Source organism: Scyliorhinus canicula, chromosome 20 (assembly GCF_902713615.1).
Source record: "Scyliorhinus canicula chromosome 20, sScyCan1.1, whole genome shotgun sequence".
NCBI lineage: Eukaryota > Metazoa > Chordata > Chondrichthyes > Carcharhiniformes > Scyliorhinidae > Scyliorhinus > Scyliorhinus canicula.
This window is the reverse complement of record NC_052165.1, coordinates 25275723-25300708: the sequence shown is the minus strand read 5'-3', so window position 1 is coordinate 25300708 and position 24986 is coordinate 25275723. Positions and strand designations below refer to the sequence as shown.

Genomic DNA, 24986 nt, shown 5'->3' with positions numbered 1-24986 from the left:
AAATGCAATACAGAGGGAAAGGCTAACAATGGAAATCCAATGGTATTATAAGTTAAACCCTTTTTAAATAAAGACAGCAGGTTTCAGTTCTCTACAGAAACAGGTATTACTTTGAAATGATCAATGAGCTGAAGACATTCTTCAACTTTTAGGGAGAGAGATCATTACACAGCTGCTTGCTTTGAATGCAGCTCTCCAACTCTGAAAACAAAATCAAAAACACACTGCAGCTTCCAGCTCAAAACAAAAGTGAAAGACAGACTGACAGTTCCACCCACACACTGACATCACTGCAGCTATTTGATAAACATCGATTTCTTAAAGGTGCATCCACCTGACACATCCTCAACTTTGATAGGCATGTAATGGTTTATTTTTAGTAATGGGTTGAAGGGTTATGGAGAATGGCAGGAAAGTGGAGTTGAGGCTGTAGGAGATCAGCCATGATTGTATTAAATGGTGGAGCAGGCTCAAGAGGCTGAGTTGCCTACTCCTGCTCCTAGTTCTTATGTTCTTATATGGGTTAAATTGCTATTGTGGCCAGCTACAATCAACCTCACTAACAGTTGATCAGTATGTTCCACTTATTAGTTCTTTATATGACAGTACTGAGACACAACGGTTGCTGGGCCAAAGTATAATGGGTAAAATAAAGAAACCACGATATTTGAACAAGATATTGCTCAATTGCAATAGTGTAAGTTACAATGTTTTGATCTTATTCTCTTAATAGTGGAGCAGAGATGTTTCGATTTGTACGGAATATCCATGCAGTTTTGTTCATTGTGGCTATCATTGGGTTATGAACATATGCAGGCCACAGTAATGATTTAATTTTTATGTTGGCGTTATTGATTGACTGATTTGTAGCATCTAGAATGTTCTGTGTGAAGCTTGCATTGAATCATTATTTGGCCATTTAAAATTATGGGGCTTATGGGAGCATAAAGTACTCTGTGAAATATTAACTAAGTGGACCACCGGATAAAGTAGTGTAATATCTTGGGATAATCTTTTATTTAAAGATACCCATTTTAAAAAATGTAAATGATACTGGAGCAGAGCAATGCAACTTCCTGGAGGAAGTGGTCTCGTTCTACCTCACTTGGCCGTGACACCTCGCTTACACATACAAATTCATCATCCATACAAAGTGGAAATGCTTTTCAGTTTTGCTGAGCATGGGATGGAAACTATAAATCCTTTAGAAATAGTTGCCGTCCTAGTAATATGTAACTCACCATGTGCGGAAGGATCAGTGCATCACTCCTGCCTTTTCTCTGGTTAATCCTAATATATAAATGTGACAGCAAATGCATTAATGAACAACTCAACTGTTAAATATTGAGTGTTCTTCACAGGCTGGTCAGAATCTGTAAGATCTGACCGTGCGTTCATGTGGGTGGCATGGTAGCACAATGTTTAGCACTGCAACTTCACAGCACCAGGGACCCGGGTTCAATTCCCAGATTGGGTCACTGTCTGTGCGGAGCACGTTCTCCCCGTGTCTGCATGGGTTTCCTCCGGGTGTCTCGGTTTCCTCCCACGAGTCCCACTTGTTAGGTGAATTGTACATTCTGAATTCTCCCTCCGTATACACGAACAGGCGCCAGAGTGTGGCGACTAGGGGAGTTTCACAGTAACTTAATTGCAGTGTTAATGTAAGCCTAGTTTTGACACCAATAAAATTGTTATTTATTATTATGTTTTAAACAGTGTTTTGTATTAGTGGAATCTTGCTGCTCTGCTAGTCAGTCGTCTGCTCAAGCTTGTTTTACAAATGCTAAAACACAATTGAGCCTCCACCTTCGTAGATATGGATGCATTTGAATGCAAATGCTTTTCCAGTGGACCCAATTATGCTTTCCATTGGGTCTAAGTTTTAAATTACATTTCTGTAGTTTGCAATGTTACAATTTTCAGGGTCTCTGTAAGGATCATACTATCTGATACTGTTGCATTGCCCAAGGTTGAAAAGTATATCCTTGTTAGCATAATTTGTTTACCGGAAATAATGTGTCTTGTTGATGGAGACTATAGTCCCTGAATCTGGTCCATTAATAGCAAATACAAGTGAAGATCAACAGATTGCACAAGGTTACGATATTTTCACTTGATGTTTCTTGGCTCAGAAACAATGGGAAAAAAATATTTTACTAACTATGCTAATTACCTTGAATCTAGATCATCAGTTTAGAAAGAACAACGTTGATCCTGGATATTATGTCTTCACAGGTTTCATGGGCTATAGATCAAAAACTGCTTGCATGACAAAAAGCAATGGCCAATATATTTAATAATCTTTACCTTTATTGTTACAAATAGGCTTACATTAACACTGCAATGAAGTGAAAATTCCCTAGTCGCCACACTCCGGTACCTGTTTGGATACACTGAGGTAGAATTCAGAATGTCCAAAGTACCTAACAGCACATCTTTCGGGACTTGTGGGCGGAAACCGGAGTACCCGGAGGAAACCCACACAGACACGGGGAGAACGTGCAGACTCGCACAGACAGTGATCCAAGCTGGGAATCGAACCTGAGAGCAACAGTGCTAACCATTATGCTACCGTGCATCTGAGTAAAGAGCTGTTAATCAGAACATTTCCCTCTGAGACTAACAATAATGACTTTCATCATATAAGCACCTTTAATGTAGTTAAATGTCATATGGTGCTTAATCAACAGATATTACAAGATATCTTTTAAAATTAAATAGGTTTGGCATACATGATAGGGTTTAAACAGGATTGGTCTCCCAGAATCTGTTCCCAATTTTACAACCCCCTTTGCAAGATGAGGCCAAGCTTAAAATAACCACGCTTGATGAGATTTCAAAGGTGTGTACACTTACTGCTAAACAATCACACAAGGTGACAAAATAACTTGACAGATGTAATCAATGGCTAACTATGTAGATAACTGTTGGGTAGTGCTATGTAGCAGATGAGCAACATTATAATTAAAATGTTTGTGTACTTATGCTTTATCACTCAATGCAGCAGGCAGTTATTGAGGGATTCTATGACACTTCAGAGGAAGTACTTTCGCTTCAGTGAGTTTGAAGCTTCAAGATGGATTGTGTGTTTTTTTCAAGAACCTATTTTGACTTAAACAATGGAAAGAGGAAAAACAAACCAGCCACAAAAGCATAATTTTTGTTGCAGGCACTTCATTGAAATTGTCCCATAATTGCTTCAAATTAGTAATTATAATCTGAGTATAACTGTAAAATATAGCGAGCTAATAACAGAGCTTTAACTGACTTGAAATTTTGCAACCTTGTAAAACATTTAAATTGGATACCGCATTCCTGTTGAAAAAAGCTAAGATTACATTCCAAAGATTTGTACAATACTTGAGAGTAATGTTAAATTTTGCTGTTGTAAAATGATCCTGCTTGTCACGTAATTCACCATTCTTGGATTGATTGTATGTGGGTGACTTGCAGTTGACATCTAATAATGGCAGAAATTGGTCAACTGCAGAGACTAAGAAGTTACAACAGAAGCTTATTAAAATGTTTCATTTCTGATCATCTTAAGACTGAAATCAGAAACAAAATAATGAGGTAATTAAAGATTTACCTATGGAAGAAGTATTTCAGGCCAAAAACCTACTTTGCAAGCTTGCCAATCTGACATTATAATCCTTAGCATGAGTGGAACCTGAAAGACCACAACACAATGCAAAAAATATTGATATTTTAAATGTGACAACCTAACTGAAGCTTATGTAATGGACAAATAAAGAAAAATAGAATTCTGAATAACCCGTGTCATTCCTGTATAATGAGATCACCATGAGGAATTACTTTTATCTTCAGCTGAACCATGACTAGTAGATTCTGTCTATTGGGAAACTTGTTATGTAAATAGTTCTGCAGACCGTACATATCCATGGCATTTTTCTGATCCATTGAGTCAATTTGTATCCACCAACATGTACAAAAAATTGAAGCAATTTTGTCAGCAATGTTTACTTAGTTCTTGAAGTTGTATATGCAACATTTTGGTGCCATCCAGCAAATTAAATTTGTATGTGTGAATACATTTGGCATCGGACCCAAGCATATTTTATTACAAACTCTATTGTAAAGTACATTTTCTAAAAAGTCGAAAGGAAGTTGAAGGAAAACGTCTCCTCGTCTTTCATTACTTGCAAAGAGGTCGTTCATTAATTTGTCAAGACAGCAGTGTGCCACAGAATGCCATAAGCGTGCCCCAGGAGATTTGTGCTGCCAGAACAGACTCTACCCTTTGAATCAATTATGTTATTAATCTGTCATCTTCAAATTACATATTATGTGCACTAAATGATTTTGCACCAAAAGTGATGCAATGATTATTTCATCCAAAGCAGCTTTGTTCAAAGTTCCTTGAAGTTGTTGATTGGGTATTTGACTTGGTTTGTGTAGGTAAAATTGAACACCTTTCACCCAATGAGGCTGCTAATATATGTGAAAACCCAAAGATTTTCTTTTTTAGCGGTGTACCTTTTGATCAAAACGTAAAATAATGGCTCACATGTTTTCAGTCACTGGTAGACAAATGGCATTTGTGTTAGGCAAACAAAGGTTATTTTAATTGATTTATATTTGTACTGGTAAAAATTAGAGATAAAAAGTATAGTTTTAAGTTGGTGCAATTTAATGTTTCTGCGCCTGGAAGGGTAAAACCTATCATTAGATTCATGTTGGACCAAGGTTTTAGTATGTTTGTGGGTTGGTTAAGTTCCTACTATGTTTCTATTGTGCTTGGAGAGGGTTTGGAGAGGGCTAATTAAAAGGCATATGCATGCGGGGGTTTCTTAGCAACTGGGACCTTGTAAGGTGGAACAGCTTTTGAGTTTTAATTTGGCTAATTTGATTGCAGTTGGAGATATGTAGTGAGAGAGAAGACGGCTCTCACAACTCTACAAGAAGCAGTTGGTTTAGAAGGCTAGAGCGGGAACACTTCTCAGCTTTGCTAGAAGAAAAGCTATGCCATTGAGTAATGGTTAAGACAACAATGCAGAGATCTGAAGTGCAGCTTGTTAAGGAAACTATAGAGCTGAAGAGCAGTTTCCAAGAAGTCTGAGGGTAAAGGTACTAGAACAGATAACTGTTCAGTAAAGACAGACCGAGCTGAGAAGATAGCTGAGACTCCAGAAAGATATCTGAAGAGATTTTCAGGATTGTGATATTTTACAGTTTGTTGAACGCAAGCTGAAATAACTATCAAAATCACTGGCTGGCTCTCTGAACTTAAAAGAGGGTAGTTTAAAATCATGGACTGGATTTGCTATTAAAAGTGGAGCGAAAGCTTTGTTTAAAAGTTTCATTTGTAAAACCTGGTCTGGAATTTGGAATACAACCTTTAAGGTAAAGCATAATTAACAGAGAAGTTTTTAAAATGTGTTGTTGGGAGTGGAGTTTGAAAACCATCCCGTGGCGATCGTCTGGGGAGATTCTGAGGAGCCATCCGCAAACATTCATTTGGTGTTCAGAGTGGAGAATGTAATTTGCCCACACTCAACTTGTGTGCTTAAAAGTGACTTTGTGTCCATAATACCATTGTAGATTAAGATGCACTTTATAATCAGTGTTAATTCTAAAACCTGTGTGTAATTGTTAAGATAAGGGGGGAGCAAAGGCGTATTGTATCATGTTTAATGTTTTTTTTTCTTGTAAAAACTAATTAACAGCCATGTTTCTCCATGTTTTATAAAACTAAAATTTACTGTCTTTTGAGGCGGGGTGCCATCCTGGAACCTTCCCAGGGCAGTGTGGCGGCACAACAGCACAGTGGTTAGCACTGTTGCTTCACGGCACCAGGGACCTGGTTTCAATTCCCGGCTTGGGTCACTGTGCGGAGTCTGCACGTTCTCCCCATGTCTGCGTGGGTTTCCTCCGGGTGCTCCGATTTCCTCCCACAATTCCTGAAAGACGTGCTTGTTAGGTGATTTGGACATTCTATGCGTCACCAAACAGGTGCCAGAGTGTGGTGACTAGGGGATTTTCACAGTAACTTCATTGCAGTGTTAATGAAAGACTACTTGTGACAATAATAATGATTATTATTATAACTTCAACTGGGATCGTAACACTTTCTATTCATAACGTTTGCAATTCCTGCAAATATAAGACGTTTGAGCAGCAACAACAGTCATCGGGAGATTGAAAACATTGTAAGCAAAACGAGTAGAGAAAAATGGGAGATTATAGGGAGACATGAGAAAGAAAAAGCAAAGAAAAATAATAACAAAGCTTCTAATTAGATCGAATACTGAAACTGTCAAGTAAGATTTGTTGAGATTCAATATTGAATTTCTGGTGTATAGCTTGTTTACAATTAATTAAATACATTTTATACAATTGTAGCTATATTTAAAAGTACTACAGAAGTTACAATATGGGAATGCATTCTTATCAAGTTTTTTTGGGGTGAACTCTCACATAGCGCATGCCATTTTACCAAAGATTCAGTGGGGGGGGGGGGGGAGATAGAAGGCTGGGGAAAGAAAATAATTGGCCCTGGTAAAGAGAAAGTGGATATTTTCTCCTTCTGGGCTTGCCATTAGATTGTTTGCCAGAGCTGCTGTAGTTTGCTCAGCAAGAAATTCCTCCTTATTCTGTCTTCCTCTGTCAGCATCCTGACCTAAATTTCTTGCTGAAAACTTTGACACCTTTTCCACTTGACCACGGCTGACATTGGCTTGTGTGTAATGTTACACCTAACTCGCATTTTTTCCTCGCGATGAAGACACTCTCAACTTGCATCCAAAATGAGAAAATATTTGGATCGAAACCAGACCAGAGCAGTGTATTTAAAGGCTACAATCCACCTTGTTGCAATTTTTATCCTGCTGTGAAGGATAATAAATATTCTACACCTATTCTATTCATGTTTGTTTTTTAAAAAGCAAATCTGCCATATAAAAAATAGTGGAATTGTGTGTGTGAAGACCATATGCCGAGCCGCTGTATCCTTCATGCATTGACGTGGTGCACTTTCTGTTTGCCGATTGTGAAACCCAAAAAAAGGTAGGCCTGTGCTCTGTGGAGGCCGGAAAATATATATTTGCAAGCACTTACTCAATGCCTGAATAAAGAAAATGCACATTTAGTTAGATTTTACAATAGGTGCAGGGTAGGTACAGGAAGTATGTCTTAATCAGATAGATGTAACTGGTATTTTTTTGTTATCTGCTGGTTCATATTGTCTTTTTATAGCTTGTGTCTTTATTTGTAAATTAATAGTGACATTTGGACATAAACCACAATTTAATATTGAAACAAAACATAAACAACTTATCCTGTTCTTGTATGTCTTTAATGATGAGTTTTAGGCACAAAGTGAAAACATGATAAATCTTCCAATGGAATATATATAGATATATAGGCCACGTTTGTTAATGACGTTCTTGGAAATGCCCTTGAACATCAAGTTATTTGATGTTCTTCTGACACCTGTATTGGAGGCAATACAGATCAGCAAAGAACTGAAGACTATGTCTCACTTGTATATTTTGACAGATACCGCTACTTGGTAAGGTGGAGGCTTTTGGGTGCTCTAACTTGAGCTACACCAGAGAAGACTCCCAGTGATTTGCTTGTGCATTCATACTACTCAACTGCAGAAATGGTTTTGCTTCACCTATGCTGCAATTATAGTGTAAGTGCCAACTGAATCTGAGGTCGGGTCCGGATCTGACACTGAATGAGGTTGTCTCACTCTGCTGCACTTGGATCATTTTGTACCTTGACACCTGATTTACTACTCCAATTTAGTGTCACTGTGAACTCATGTCACTTTAGACAGATGTGTGAATCCAATCTACATTTTGTTTGGTAGTCATACCTTCAGTCATTTAGGCCTGTGCTTGTGCTCGCAACACTTCTCTGCTTCTATGCCTTTCCCTTCCTCTTTTCAGAGCCTTCTCAAAACACATCTCTTTGAACAAACCAACTTGGTCCCTGCTGCTTTGACTCGGCATCCTATTGTCCTCTTTTCTATGTTAGAGACACAACAAAAATATGAGTTTTTAATTTGTTTGAGACTTTAGTTTATTGGTTAATTTTAACAACTAAATGGGGTTTCATTAGAATCATAGAGCCATTTATGGCACAGGGGAAGGCTGTCCAGCCCATCAAGTATATGCCGGCTCTCCCTACATCATTCCAGTCACTCCGTTCTCCCACTCTATCCCTGTAGCCTTGCAAGCTTAGTTCCCTCAAGTACCAACCAACATCCTTTTGAAATAATTGATTGTCTTTGCCTCCACCGCTTTCATGGGCAGCAGTTTCCTAGTTATTACCACTTTTGCATAAAAATGTTTTCCCTCTCCTTCCTCTGTGTCCTTTGCTCAGAACCATAAATCTGTGTCCCCGTAGACTTCTACCAGCCTCTAATGGGAACAGTTTTTCCTCTTCTACCTTATCCAAACCTGCCATAGTCTTGTACACCTCTGTCAAATCTTCCCATATTCTCATTTGCTCCAAGGAGAACAATCCTAGCTCCTCCAATCTAATCTTCTCGCTAAAATCCTCCATTCCTGGAGCCATTCTGGTAAATCTACTCTGCACCTTCTCAAGGCACTAAAATGTGGTGACCAGAACAGGACACTATATCTGGTGTGGCCTAACCAGAGCTTTATAAAGGTTCCGAATAACATCCCTGCTTCTGTACCCAATACCTCTATTTAAGAAGCCCAAGATCCTTTGTGCTTTGTCAACCACATTCTCTCAATGTGTCCTGACACCTTCAAAGGTCGATGAAATTAATTCCTCAGCTCCCACTGTCCCTGCACGCTCTTAACAATAATATTCTTTATTAGTGTCACATGTACGCTTACATTAACACTACAATTAAGTTACTGTGGAAAATCCCCTAGTCGCCACACTTCTGCGCCTTTTCGGGTACACTGAGGAGAATTCAGAATATTCAATTCACCTAACAAGCACATCACTGTTTGCCACTCCTTCAAGTTTGGTATCAATGATAAATTTTGAAATGTTACACTGTATTCCAATACCCAAATCATACATAAGCTTTTTAAAAAAGTGTTCTTGGGACTGACTCTTGGGGAACAGCACTGTTTATTATCCTCCAGTCTAAAAAATATAAATATACCACGATTTGCTGTTTTCTATGCCTTAAATCAATTCCCTTCTATTCTATGAACCCCCATTTTGTTAACCATCACCTGTTATGTTATGTTATACTTTGTCAAACACTTAAAATCCAAATTCCACACAGACAATATCCCTTGAATTCATTGCATTAACCTTCTCCGTTTGTTCATAAAAAATTTCAATTTGATTAGCCAAGCATGATTTTTTATTTCCAAATTTGTGATACGAAATAATCAAGTGTTCTATCCTTGCCCTGCGTCTCTTGCCTCTAATACGACCCACTCCACCTCTTACTACCTGGTACTATTTACATAGTGGTCGGAGATTTTTGAGTTCCTATTTTATATTGACTACTATTCTATCCTAATTCTCTTTTACCCATCTTATCATACACACTCTGTTTTTGTTTAATCATATTCTCCAACTCCTGCATCCTCCAAGGAACCCTAGTTTTGGTTCCTTTACCTTTCACTCTTGTTGAAATATACCTATCCTATACCTAAAGCATCTCCTCCTTAAAGATTAGCCATTGTTCCTTTATAGTCTTTCCTCTCAGTCTTTGATTCTATTTAGCCCGACTAGATCCCTTCTACTTTAGTTTGTTGTGCCAGATTGAAGTCTATTTCAAATCATATCTCTGTATCGCCTTGTAATTTAAGTGGTGCTGATGATATATGTTTGATTTTTTTTTTGTCAGTTGTCTTTGTGACTCAAATGGATACTGTTGGCGAAATTGCCAGATTTCTAACGGCAGTTACCCAGAACTTGCAGTTGGAATAAAGGTGAAACTTTCAGCACTACCCTTCATAATCTAAATCTGACTGCAACGTTTGGTGTCCCCCATGCACATCTCAAATTGAAAATCAAGTTGCTGCTGTCAGTCATTTCCTTGAGATATGCTGATGCAGTCAACACATAATTAATTCATTGTTATGAACTTTAACCTTTTACACTATTCTCACTGTAGCAAAACATTGAAAAATGTTAAACCTTATTGAAATACAAATGAGCTTTTAATGGTTTACAAAGTCATAATTACTGCTGAACAACTTCACTTTTCCTGATAAACTAATGCTGAATGTGGAGTCTTATTCCCCGGAAGAAAAATAAAACTTATCTGATTTTTGCAATTTTCTTTTGCAAGGTTGATATTTCAGATTTTACTTTAACCCCAAGTGTATATCCCAATCTTAATTTTGCTTTCTGTACAGTGATTATAATGTGAAATTTAATGCATGCTTTTTACTTAATTCCTTGTCTGTGAGAATTCTGCAGTCTGATTGGTAAAGCCATCTGTCACTGGATGCCACACATTCATTAACTGCAAAATGTGGGCCATTCTGTAAAATTCTATTCGGACTCTTGCCACCACAAATATTATTTAGTTTCTGAACCTAGCTGACATCAATATGGGCATAGCATTAGTGTTTTCTTTTCACAAAATCAAAAATCTATAACCTGTTGGTCTTTTCACAGATCTATTTGACATTGCAAGGCAGCAATTACGTAAAACGGGTGATAGATTTACATAGACTTATGTTGTCCTGTAATGTGAATCAACCACCTTTAGTTTTTAAAGTATACCCTGAACATGAACCTCGCATAAGTGTTCAAATACTACCAATTTTTGAAGAATAGTGCAGCCAAATGCATTATTCCTTTTATTCGCTGACCATTTGTTATGATGACACTTATCTACTATAAATATTTCCTGCCTTCTTGCACATTATTTCTCACAAATTGCTGAAATATTAAACAAATTGGTTTGGATTGGTTATTTATACACATCAAAGGAATTGAGTGCAGAATCAGATTAAATCAATACTTAGTTTTTCCATTTAGGCTGCGTTGAAGGAACAGAGCTTCTTCATGAGAGATTTTGTAGTTTGCTTTTGGGCTGGTAGAAATAGTTTTGTTTCTGGGAAGATTTTTTAAAGACATTGAATTTTGATTTAAGAAATTGTTTTAATGTTTTGTATGGAGTCAACTGTGCAATATAAATGAAGCAGCAGAGGTGTATTCAGAGGCACCAAGGATGCACCTAGTAAACTGGATTTCTTCAGGTTCTCTGAGGCACTAAGATGAAATGGGATTCTACATGTCTTCCGAAAGCACAGACTGCAGCAGTAAATACAAAGACTGGCCATAATTTTGTTGTGATAGCAGTTTCCAATATAAGTAGACTCTTGGTGAGAAATTCATCGGCAAGTTGGTGTAAAGTATTTTTTTTGTACTGTAGAGCTGTTTCTAGTGGTCCAAAGTGAACTTACAAATGTTGTCATTAGTATCCATATACTATTTTTGGCTTTTATACTTTATCAACTTGTTTTGTTCCTTCCATGTTTCGAATGAAAATCCTTAAAGAATATTGTTCCTGAGTCCCTAACTTTATTTTGTTATTTTACCAACCTTCAGATGGTATTGCTTATAAATCTTTATTCCTCTCTCATGCACGGTTGGTTCCTGGTTCAGTTTTAGATGTTTGGTTAGATTATAAAAGACAAATAGTTTCTTGCAAGGTAGGAAGAGAAGCTTACTTTTTCAGTTTCGGTAGACCTTGCAGTAGGGTCTATGTCAGAGGGAACTGTTTCTAATGTATGTTTGAATTTCTCTTTACAACTAGTGAAGATATTTTGTGATATTCAGTTCACAGACACTGACAGTACTTTGGTATCTTGCTAAAGGTATACGTTGCTTACAACTGAAATTTCATCTTCGATTTTCTGTCTCTCAATAAAACACTTTTCATTTTAAAAAAAACATTTGTCTCAGCAGTTTACATACTGGGTACTAAATTTGCTTCTACCGTTGCACCCCTTTTTAATTTTACTGAAAGTAGGCAATAATGTTAAAAAGTTAAAGGCGCTTCTTCTAAATGCACTTGGAACAAGGGAGATGATTTGAAGGTGCAAATGGAGGTAAATTACCTTGCAAAGATGTGGTTACAAGATGACCAGGACTGGGATCTGAATATTCAGGAATTTTTGTCATTTAGAGAGGATAGGTGGGGGAAGAAAGGGAGTGGGGTAGCACTGTTAATAAGGAATAAGAATGAATCTTGGATCAAAGGATCATAATGTAGAATTAGTTTGGGTGGAACTAAAACAAAAAAAAACCCCAAGGAGCAGCTAACATTGGTGGGAGTTGTTTACAGGCCACCAAACTGTAGTGCCAATGTTCGGTACGGTATAAATCAGGAAATTAAAGAGTATGTAACATGAGTAATACAGTAATAATGGGTGACAAATTGGGTAAACCTAATTAGGACAAATGCTGTGGAGGATGACTTCCTGGAGTGCGAACAAGAAGGGTTGCTGGAGCAGTATGTTGAGGAACCAACTTGATTTAGTATTATCTAATGAAAAAGGGATGTAAAGGAGCCATTAGGAAATAGTGATCATAATATGTTTTACATTAAGTTTGAAAGTAGTTCATTCTCAAACTTAAGGTATTAAAATAGAAGAAAGGAAAGTATGAAGGTATGAGGGGCAATTTTGCTATGGTGGATTAGAAAGCACATTACAAGGTTTGATGGTAGACTGGCAATGGTTAGTAATTAAAGAAGTATTGCATGGTTTACAACAAATATACATGCCTCAAAAAGTCAAAATCTGAACATGAAAGATGAATCAACTGTGGTTAACAAAATATGTTAAAGATTGTATATGATTAAAGGAAGGAATTGGGAGTAATTCAGAATCCAGCAAAGGATGACCAAGAAACTGAAAGATAAAATGGAAAGAGAATATGAATGCAAGCTAATAAGTAACATAATAGCAGTAGAACGGCATAGGTAACACAGTGGATAGTCTTGTTGCATCATAGCACCAGGGACCCGGGTTCGACTCCTGGCTTGGGTCACTGTCTGTACGGAGACTGCGTGGGTTTCCTCTGGGTACTCTGGTTTCCTCCCACAAATCCCAAAAGACGTGCTTGTTAGGTGAATTGGACGTTTTGAATTCTCCCTCAGTGTACCCGAGCGCTGTCGTGTGGTGAGTAGGGGATTTTCACAGTAACTTCATTACAGTGTGAATGTAAACCTACTTCTGACACTAATAAAGATTATATATATGTCTGGCAAAACGTCTTTAGGTTTGTGAAAAAGGAAAGATTAGCAAGGGCAAATGTAGGCACATTTCAGGTGGAGAGTGGAGAATTTATAATAGAGAATAGGGAAATGGCAGGGAAACTAAACAATTACTTTGTGTCTGATACAGAAAATCTCCCAGAAATACTAGGGAGCCACGGGGCTAGTGGAACTGAAGAACTAAAATCAATTAGTGTTAATAAAAGAAGCAGTGGTTTTTAAAAAAAATTGGATTAAAATCTCCTAGAAGAGCTGCATCCCAAGAGTGTTGAAGGAGGTGGCTATAGAGATAGTGTATGCATTGGTGATTATCTGTCAAACTTCTTTAGATGCTGGAAACTTTCTGCAGACTGGCAAGTAGCAAAAGTAACTCCGTTATTTAAGAAAAGGAGAGAGATGACTGAGGATGACACACCTGTTAATTTGACATCAGTAGTAGGGAAAATGTTAGAATTTATTACAAAGCATGTGTTAACTGGACACTTAGAAAATAATGATATGACTGGACAGAATAAAAGTGGATTTATTTATTTTTCTTAAATAAATTTAGAGTACCCAATTCTTTTCTTTCCTATTAAGGAGCAATTTAGAGTGGCCAATCCACCTACCCTGTACGTCTTTTGGGTTGCGGGGGGTGAGACCCACACCGATACGAGGAAATGTGCAAACTCCACACGGACAGCAACCCGGCTCCGGGGTCAAACCCGTTCATCAGCGCTGTGAGGCAGCAGTGCAAACCACTGCATCACCATGCTGCCCCTTAAAATGTGGATTTATGAAAGGCAAATCACGTTTCATAAACCTGTTTGGTGTTTTTGAGCATGTTACCTGTAGCATAGATCAAAGAGAGTCAGTGGACATGGTGTATTTGGATTTTCAGAAGGCTGTCAGTATACACTGCTAGGGATTGAGAGGCAGTATTCTCTGTTAACGATGTTCCTGAAGTTAAATTCGCTGTCAGTGTTTATCCCCCATCAGGAAATTAATAAAATGGTGATATAGCGTCTGAACACATACCAATTTAAAGTAAATAATTGCATTAGAAATCTATGGCAAGGGCAGCACGAGGCTCAGTGGTTAGCACTGGGACTGCGGCGCTGAGGACCCAGGTTCGAATCCCGACCCTGGGTCACTGTGTGGAGTTTGTACATTCTCCCCGTGTGTGTGTGTGGGTTTCACCCCACAACCCAAAGATATGCAGGTTAGATGGATTGGCCACACTAAATTGCCCCTTAATTGGGAAAAAAATAATTGGGTACTCTTAACTTTATTTTTTTTTAAAAGAATCCTATGGCACATAGCACATGTTCTTAAGTGGCACGATTCCTGAATGTCAATATGCAACAATGTTCTTAATTGTGTGCTAATTATGAAGCAATTTGAAAATATATTACAGAATTAATTTATTGTTGATACGTAAGCAAATACTGCAGCAATAATTAATGAATTATAATCTTTCATATAAATTATCTGATAGCTGTGCCCACATACTTGCATGATAAATTTTTCCAAAATGAACTGCCTACTTTTGCGAGACTGCAAATCAAAACAGCTACACCTTGTCAGAGATTGGAGTCATTACTCTGAGAATAATATCCATAAAGAAAAGTTGTAATGCAACAGCTGGTCACATAGCGATCCGGCTTGAAACAAATTTGTTCCACTTTTGTTTGAATGAGCAACACTAGAGAATGTTGAATGACAAAAAAAAACTCCAGGAGATACTGAAAGTGCTGTTCTGCTTTTCAAAAAATGTTCATTGCTATACTAAGTTTACCAAAATGTGTGACACTCCTCAATCAATGAGTGCCAGGGTTGGTACAAAACCTGCAGAACGCTGAATCAACCAATATTAAATATGAAAGAATGGCTCAGGTCAACTTATCCTCTTTGAGGGTCAGAAATGTATTCTCAGTTAAAGATGCAATTCCTTTTTCTGTCACCTCATCATGTCAAAAAATGATGCATTTGTTGTTAATGATTGTGGTACTCATACTTTTTTTAAAAAGTTTTATTTTGTAATTAAGTGCACATGTGAAGTGAAACAGAATGTTCTGTTGTCCTTGGTGCTTTCCAGCATCTGAACAACAAAGAGCACAGACAAGGTCAGCCTATCTTGCACTTAATTTTAGAATACACATTTTGGAACATATCTCAGTGGAGTCTGGAGCTGTACATGAGAGGACCAAAGATCAGATATTGCTGCTCCTTCTCCCACACAAACCTGTTGATCATTAAAATTAACATTTCATAAATCTGCATTCTGGTGGGATAACTTTTAATTCTCTATTTTCCAAATCACTGTAACAGCAGGAGAAGGTAACGTTTTAATCTCTATATTCATAATGGTGGTTCTTAAACACCAGATGGCACATTTTAAAAGCTTAGTTGGAAAGAAAGGTGATAGAGGATCAAGAAACACATGGGTTAGTCAGGAAGAGAGATTATATGGGATTAGGAAATGGCAAGTGGTTTGGATAGTTTAGTACATCAGTTTTCATAAATGAAGACTATAATCAAATTTTAGAATCAACCATTTTGTCCCAACAGTCTACAATGTTTGTGATTGTATTTATTGTTTTTACTGTAATGGTCCCAGACATAGAAAATGGACATCCAGCAGTCAGAGAAGAGTTGCTGAAGGTGTCTTAACAGCATGGTCAAAGATGGTAGGTCAACATTAAAGCCAGAAACAGAGGTAGTGAGATGGACGAGTGTAGGGAGAAAGCGCAAGTGTACTGTCTGAAAAGCTTTGAGTTGTGCTATGTATTGTGGAACAAAGTTAGGGAGGAGTGCTAAGAAGGCCAAAGTCAGAAGACCATAGAGTGCACTATCGCATGGGTAGGATGGTGTTTGTGATGATGAGCACAATTTGAGGTCAAATAGACCACGGTAGTAAACAATCTGATTTAACTGAGTGTGGCTGGGAGTTGGATGGAAGCTATGGCAAATGGTTGATGATAATGGTTTCAGTCATCCCAATGTTTATTCAACCAAGATTGGATGTCAGATGTGCAGTCACAAGGCTTGAGACCTATAGAAGTGTTATGAAAATTAACATTCATAGAATTAAGTATATTTTTCATGTATATAATGGGTTAATGCATTAGAATTTTGAGGGCAGCATGGTGGCGCAGTGGTTAGCATTGCTTCCCTTATGGCACCGAGGTCACAGGTTCAATCCCGGCTCTGGGTCACTGTCCATATGGAATTTCCACATTCTCCTGTGTTTGCGTGGGTTTGTTTCACACCTACAACCCAAAGATATGCAGAGTAGGTGAATTGGCCACGTTAAATTGCCCCTTTATTGGAAAAAATGAATTGGGTGCTCTAAATTTAAAATTTTTTTTAAGGTAATGACGAAGGAGATGGGAAGGCTTTAGTAAATATTAAAGCTGCATATGAAAATTGGAGGTTAGGAAATGTTAATTTAGGAGGGTTGGGGAAAAGGAACAGGAGTAAAGTTGTGCAGTAGAGAACAATTAGGCCAACTTGTAGTAGAGAAAATGATCGAGCATTACACACCATGCACATTTGAAATGGCAAAGACCATACACAGTAAGCGGCTTGGATTTCGAAGCACCAGTTCATTACAGATTAATTTTGAATTTTTTGAGAAGGTTAATAAACCTGGCAACTGGAGAGCAGTTTTGCTCTCCAACGGAACTCTTATCACAATATGAACTAAGTGTCTCCACTGGATGACAAAGATTTAAGGCAAAAAAACCAAAGGCAACATGAAGAGAACATTTTTTAGGCAGTGGGTTGTTAAGATCGGGAATATGTTGTCTGAAAAGGTGGTGGAAGATGATTCAACAGTAACTTTCCAAAGGGTTAACAGTGATCTAGTGACTGCTGTTTACTTGGATCTGTAAAGACACTTGTTGAAGTTTTGCGTCTGTTTGGCCCCAGTTGTTCAATAGTCATAGTCGATGTGGAGAATAGTACTACTCATAATATAACATTTGCTGAGGCCAATTGCCAAATTTAAAGGAAATAGCTTTCAAAAATACTTGACCTATCGGGTAGATGCAAACTGGCAGGTGGCTAATAATACTGTATAGTATATGTAAGTTAAAACATGTTTACAGAGGAAATGCCAAGCAGACATTTCTTCAACCCACCAAGGCCACCATTTTAAACGTGATTGGTCGAGCTGCCTCAGCTGTGCCTTCTCCACCTGCAACCGTACCCAGTTTCGTAAGCAGTGAAAGACAGCTTGTGGAATTCTGTTACTCTTGAATCTGTTGTATGTGATATAGTGAAGGTTGGCAGGCCAAATTAAATGCGGAAATCAATTATTAAAAGGAAAATATAAAGTTGTTCATATTCCTTGGCTGCAACATGCATTGTAATAAATACAATATACTAAGACACCATAAACTGGTTTGCTCTATCCCTTTGTTTGAAAAGATGACTGTGATGGTTGGTGGTTCTGACAGGAAATCTATTATCACCTTCAGCACGGAAGCACAATTGGCTAGCACTGTGGCTTCACAGCGCCAGGGTCCCAGGCTCGATTCCCCCGCTAGGTCACTGTCTGAGGAGTCTGCACGTTCTCCCCGTTGCTCCGGTTACATCCCACAGTCCAAAGATGTGCAGGTTAGGTGGATTGGCCATGATAAATTGCCCTTAGTGTCCAAAATGGTTAGGAGGGGTTATTGGGTTATGGGATAGGGTGGAAGTGAGGGCTTAAGTGGGTCGGTGCAGATTCGATGGGTCGAATGGCCTTCTTCTGCACTGTATGTTCTATGTTCTCCCCGTGTCTGCGTGGGTTTTCTCCGTGCTCCGATTTCCTCTCACAGTCCAACGTTAGAATTGGCCATGCTGAATTGCCATTCGTGTCCAAAAAGGTTAGGAGCAGTTATTGGATTATGGTGATAGGGTGGAAATGAGGGCTTAAGTGGATTGGTGCAGACGTGATGGGCCGAATGGCTTCCTTCTGCACTGTATGTTCTATGTTCTTTGGTGAATTATTTTTGCAGCTTTATGATAAAGGCCCTCAGCAAATATTGGATGTCGCGGTGACAATTGGTTGCCGGGGATAGAGTCTGGCTATCTAAGATGTGCCTACATTTTTCGGTCTCTAATTTTCTTCTGAAACTTGAATCAGACCTGTGGTGCAATATCATATCTGTGGGCAGAAATCAATTGCTGTACAAATATGGAAAGAATTCCAGGGTGATAAGGCCAACTGGGTAACATTGGATAATGCATAGCTATGGATTATGAGCTTCCCTATTATATTTAAACTGCCAAATTTTACAGTGTGCTATCACTGGGGTTTGAGCAAAGATTAAACAAATTTTTATTGGTAGGAGAATGGAAATGTGCTGTTTGAGAGGAAGTTCAAGGATTTTGACCCAGTGACAGTGAAGGAACGGTGACATTATTTCCAAGTGATCGTGGTGAAGGGGAACTTCCAGGTGGTGGTGTTCCCATGTATCTGCTGCCCTTGTCCTTCCAGATGCTTGTGGTCATTGGTTTGGAAGGTGCTGTCTAACGAGCCTTGGTGAGTTCCTGCAGTGCATCTTGATTGATTTGATTTATTGTCACATGTACTGAAGTACAGTGAAAAGTATTTTTCTGTGGCCGAGGGAACGTATACAGTATGTACATAGTAGACAAAGAGAATAATCAACAGAGAACATTGACAAATGGTACATCGACAAACAGTGATTGTTTACAGTGCGGAACAAGGGGCCAAACAAAGAAAATACATGAGCAAGAGCAGCATAGAGCGTCATGAATAGTGTTCTTAGAGGGAACAGATCAGTCCGAGGGGGAGTCGTTGAGGAGTCTTGTAGCTGTGGGGAAGAAGCTCCACACTTTGTTCCTATGTCTGGATATACCTTCTGCCTGATGGAAGTGTCTGGAAGAAGGCAATGTCTGGGTGGGAGGGGTCTGTGTGATGCGCTGGGCTGAGTTTACCACGCTCTGCAATTTTTTGCGATCATGGACCAAGCAGTTGCCATACCAGTTTGTGATGCAACCGGATAGGATACTCTCTATCGTACATCTGTAGAAGTTTGTGAGATCAATGCAGACATGCCAAATTTCTTTAGCTTCCGTCAGAAGTAGAGACCTTGTTGGGCTTTCCTGACTGTTGCATCAACTTGAGTGGACCAGGACAGACTGTTGGTGATGGTGACCCCCAGGAACTTAAAGCTATCAACCATCTCCACTTCGAGCCATTGATGCAGTCGGAGCCATTGATGCAGATGAGAGTGTGTGTCGTGCTACGCTTCCAGAAGTCGATGATCAGTTTCTTGGTCTTTCCGATATTGAGAGAGAGGTTGTTTTAGAGATGGTACACACTGCTGTTACTGTGTACGGTGGTGGAGGGATTGAATGTTTGTGGAAGGGATGTCGATCAACTGGGCTGCTTTGTCCTTGATGGTGTCAAGCTTCTTGAATGTTGTTGGAGCTGCACTCATCCAAGCAAGTGGAGAATATTCCATCATACTCCTGACTTGTGCCTTGTTGATGTTAGATAGGCTTTGGGGAGTCAGAAGGTGAGTTACTTGTCTCAGAATTCCTAGCCCCTGCCCTGCTCTTGCAGCTACAGCATTTATATGGTTAGTCCAATTCAATTTCTGGTCAATGGTAATCCCTAGGATGTTGAAAGTGGAGAATTTTGCAATCTCGTCAAATGTTAAGGGCGATGTCTAGATTCTCTCTTGTTGGAAGTGGTCATTGCCTGGTACTTGTGTTACTTGCCACTTGTCAACTCAAGCCTGGATGTTGTCCAAGTCTTGCTGCATTTGCAGCAACTGCCTTAGTATCTGAGGAGTTGTGAATGGTCAGTGCACATCCCCACTTCTGACCTTTAATATAATAGGAAGGTCCTGAAGATGGTTGGGCATTGGACATTAGCTGGTGCAATTCCTGCAATGATGTCCTGGAACTGAGATGTTTGACCTCCATCAACAAGCAGCTCCAATCAATGGAGATCCGTTGGTTGTGGAATTGTTTCGCTTAAGCTGTTTATCATATAAATAGACTTATGTTGTAGATTCTCCTGGTTGACGCTTAATTTGTAGCTTTGCCTGGTGCAGTTCTGGCATGTCCTCCTGCACACTTCATTGAACTTCATTGTGATCGAGCACAATTCTAATATTGCCGATGCCGCACAGCGCCTCATGGGTGCCCAGTCTTGAATTGCTAGATTTGTTGAAAATCTCTCCCATTTAGCACGATGGTAGAATTGTACAACACGATACTGTCCTGGACAGATGCATCTGCAGCAGGCGGGTTGGTGAGGATGAGATCAAGTATGTTTTTCCCTCTTCTTGGTTCCCTCACCACATGCCACAGACCCAGTTGAGCAGTTGTGTCCTTCAGGGCTTGATCTGTATTGGTGCTACCAAGCATCTTGGTTATGGACATTGAAGACTGCCACCCAGAGCACATTGTGTGCCCATATCACCCTCGGTGCTACTAAGGAGGCCTTCACAGAGACAATAGGGCTAAATTTGTCATCATCATTTCCGGTGCCTCAGTCAATGCGAATTATTCTGTCTGGTTTAATTACTTTGTGGTTTGATGCAACTGAGTGGATTGCTAGCCCATTTTAAAGAACAGTTAAGAGTCAGCCACATTGTTGGAGATTCAAAATTACCTGAATGCAGCATTTTTAAAAATCTCCCTCTCGCCTGGTTGCCCAAAGGTGCTCTCACAATGTGATGGAGTAGATGGTCAGGCGAACCTGCATGTGCATGGTCCAATTGAGGCCTTGCTGCTGCTGGGATTTACCCATATCCAGGCCCAGTGCCCAACAGAGGTAACCCCCCCCCCCCCACACACACACACACAAGATCGGTCATCACCACAGGTGGGTTGCCTCACATCCTTTAAATAGAACCTGGATGAGCACTTGGTATGACATAACGTTCAAGGCTATAGGCCAAGTGCTGGCAAATGGAATTTGGTATCTAGGCCAGGTTCTTTTCACGTGTCAGTGCAGACTCAATGCACCAAAGGGCCTCTTCAGCACTGTGTATTTCTGTGTGTAAGTCAGCAAGAAGGGCCTTTACAGTTCTTGGTGTTGCCTCTTTAGCAACTTTTTGTGACTGCTGGGACTAGATATGGCGAGCAGCTCTCTGAGACCGGACTGCCTCCCAGATGGGTGTGAAAGTCCCTTCTCGAAGCAATTAACGGTTTAACGTCTATAAAATGATTGCAGGGCAACCCAACAAGCTGATTAGGTGGTGTCCCTGACTTTTGCACCGGGTCAAGCAGCCAGTGTTTCCAAGTAAAATTTCAGTCTCTCTCTCTCCCTTGGAAATATCTAGTGAGCAAACATGTGGTTCAACACAAATTGGCATAATGCTTTCATTTAAAAAAAAATGATGGGTGTTGTAATGACTCGTTGAGGTTTTTCTGGTTTGTATTGGACTTTTCAGGGCACCTTTTTGGGTGCCCTCAAAAATTGTTTCCTTTTCCTTCTCGTTCTCCTTCTGCGGTTCATTGGCTTAGCAACCACCTTGAGGCACATTAGTTTTTACATTTCAGCAATTCAGTACTTTTTAATTTCAGAGCTGTTGTATCGTTAAATGTATTTCTTAATTCAATGAAAAAATCGATTAAAAGGATTATCATTTACTATAATAGAAAACTATATACTCTGAGAAAATCTAATGGATTAATTCTGAACTCTTCAAATTGATTAAAACATGGAGATTGTTTGAAGATTAAAATATGTGCGTATATTCTTGAAATTTTAATTACTGTTATATATTCCTGCATCTAAATTTCCATTCAGTAATTTTGTTAATGAGAGCAAAGGCAAACCCAAAGTTTCCTATTAATTATACTTATGGTGCAACTTTTGCTACATTTATTTATTGCTACAGTGTTCTTATTAGGATTTAATTCTTATGTAATGGTGAGTTTTGATACCTTTGTTGTAGCCATATCTTTCACTGGGTGTTCAAGAACCATAATCATTGTGTGAAACTTTTGTATTATGTATTCTTGAACTTAATTTATTTCCCTTTCGCCTTTGGTTTTGTCTGTGGGGAGCACTTTAGCTGTGGAGTACTGGGGTCAAATGATTGTGGCAAAAACACTTTAGATGAATAAGCATATCACTGAACAAGAAGCAGATGGGTATAAGCAGGAAAGCATTTTAGATAGAATATAATATCTTTTTTGTAGATTTTTTGCATTAATACACCGTGGTGTCCAAAATGTCTGAAGAAAAACATATTTTCTTTGTTTTTGAAATAGGTGACAAACAGCATGTTTGGTGCTGCGAGAAAGAAGTTTGTAGAGGGAGTGGAGAGTGATTACCATGATGAAAGTCTGTATTACAACCAGTCTTCAATGTTCCCTCATCGAACAGAAAAAGATGTAAGTAAATGTTTATATATCGAGAATAAAATACTTGTAGTGAGTGACTCAGAGAACTTCAGTAAAACTTCAGCATTATTTAAATATCTATTAAGCTCAGATTCCCTTGACTGCATATTAAATTACTCTCTGTTCCATATGGTACTTAATTCTGTGTTCACCAGCTTTAGGTTCTTTAGAGCTGAATGTTAGAGGATGCATGATGAGCTTATTAAGATCCTATAAATGAAAGGAGGGTGTTACAACACTTTATTTATATGATCTCTAAAGGATTGCCAGTGACCATTATGAATGGACTATTTCTGTGCAAATTTTAAATATATTTGTAGATTTGCTGTATTCACTCGACTAATATCCACACAAGCATGGGTTTCTGAATACTTTGTTCGCAGTCCTCTTTGGAGTGCCCTTTCTATCAGGTGCAATTGTGCTTTAATATACATTTATGATTAATCTGATCATCCAGTTTCTCTCTTCTTTAAGGTGTTTATTGTCTATTGTTGTTTACTGAAATATCTTATCTTTCTCACTTATTCTTCGCAAAGTGATAATTCACCTTCTGTGACTTCAGCCAACACCCAAGTTCCTCCTGCAACTACTTCTCTGTCCTTGCTGCCCTACTGTTGTTACTTAATCTCGAAGGACCTTCCATCAGTATCCAGGACAAAGGCTATCTCTGACCACTTCAGTGTATTCTTGAACAGCAGCATTTCCGGTTCATATATAAGCTCCTCTGCCATCACCTTAAACGTTGAAAAGAAAATCTACCTTCTAATTCTTAATTCCTAAGTCCCTCTCCTGTTACCCATTTATTCAATAGCTCTTCCTTCTGTCTGTGTTTCCATTCCCACCTTTTCCTTTGTGGTATCATGCCCTGTTTGACCAAATTTCATTCCACTTCAGATATATCACTTGTTCCTGTACTTGAATGACATTGCTAAAAACGTTTTCTATATTATTCTCGTATCTAGACTTCAGAATGCCCTCCAAGCTGCCTTTTTGAGCTCCATCCAACATAATTTGGAACCCTTCCATAAAGCTGTCTACAGTCTATTACATACTAAATCTCACTCAATTATCACCCCTATTTTGAAGACTTCCAGTGCATCAATTTTGACGTTTGCATTCTTGGGTATTAATTTCTCTATGGCTTCAATCCAACATACCTCAGCAACTTCCTCCATTGTTATGTTCCTGTCAATACAACTGTTGTGGCAGCTGTCAAGTGGTAAATTGTATAAATGCAGAAATTAAACCAGTGTGTGGAGGATGAGTGGTTGTAATGGGGAATTTTAACTTTCATATAGATTGGGATAAGCAGGCAAGCACAATCAAAAAGGCAGTGAGTTTCTCAAGTATGTTCTGGATGTATATTCGTATCTTGAATGATGGAGCGAAGAGTTGTATATACAAATTTGCAGTTGACAGTAACGGGACATAGCAAGTGTAGATGGAACCAGGATGTTACAAAGTGACACAGCAATTGCATAGGGAAACAATGCCAGTTTACGTTCAATATGTGGAAAGTGCAAGGCCATCTACTTTGGATTCAACAAAGACCAAATTGTTTTTTTCCCCCCCATTAATGGTGATAGACTGAAGATTGTGAAGGAGCAAAGCAATTTCAGTCTTCTGTCTGGAACCAACACCTCTAAAAAATACGCTTACATTTAAATCTCACTTTTCATGAACAGCGTACATCTCAACGCGCTTTACAGTCATTGAAATATTTTTGGATCGTAGTTACTGTTGTAACATAGGAAATGTTACAGGAAAGGGGCAGCACGGTAGCATTGTGGATAGCACAATTGCTTCACAGCTCCAGGGTCCCAGGTTCGATTCCCGCTTGTGTCACTGTCTGTGCGGAGTCTGCACATCCTCCCTGTGTGTGCGTGGGTTTCCTCCGGGTGCTCCGGTTTCCTCCCACAGTCCAAAGATGTGCAGATTAGGTGGATTGGCCATGATAAATTGCCCTTAGTGTCCAAAATTGCCCTTTGTGTTGGGTGGGGTTACTGGGTTATGGGGATAGGGTGGTGGTGTTGACCTTGGGTAGGGTGCTCTTTCCAAGAGCCGGTGCAGACTCGATGGGCTGAATGGCCTCCTTCTGCAGTGTAAATTCTATGATATCTATGTGGCAGCTAAGTTGCACTCGGCAAACCAAAATGTAATAGTGAGCAGATATTTTTTTGTGGCATTGATTGAAGGGTAAATGTTTTGAGATGAAATGGTTGCAGCTCCTGAGTGAAAGACTGCAGGATAAAAGGTGTGAAGAATTAGACTCCTATTTTATAAGGTTAACAGATTGTCACAGATCTCTAAAATTTGGTGTACAGGAACACCTAATGGAATGTTGGGCTTTAACTCTAAGGGGTTAGAAAATAAAGGTGAGGAAGTGGTGATTTGGTTCTTGAGAGTCGTGGGCAGCCCC

General features: G+C 39.0%; 1 protein-coding gene across 8 annotated transcripts in view; it reads left to right on the top strand.

The window, feature by feature from the left end:
- Window positions 1-24986, top strand: part of cnot2 (CCR4-NOT transcription complex, subunit 2) — a 139041-nt gene that overhangs the window by 46853 nt on the left and 67202 nt on the right. For all 8 annotated transcript variants that reach the window (XM_038780813.1, XM_038780809.1, XM_038780815.1 and 5 more), the window contains one exon: window positions 22436-22558. In XM_038780813.1, coding sequence (XP_038636741.1) covers window positions 22448-22558 — 111 coding nt within the window. In that variant the 5' untranslated portion in view covers window positions 22436-22447. The remainder of the gene's footprint in view (window positions 1-22435; window positions 22559-24986) is intronic.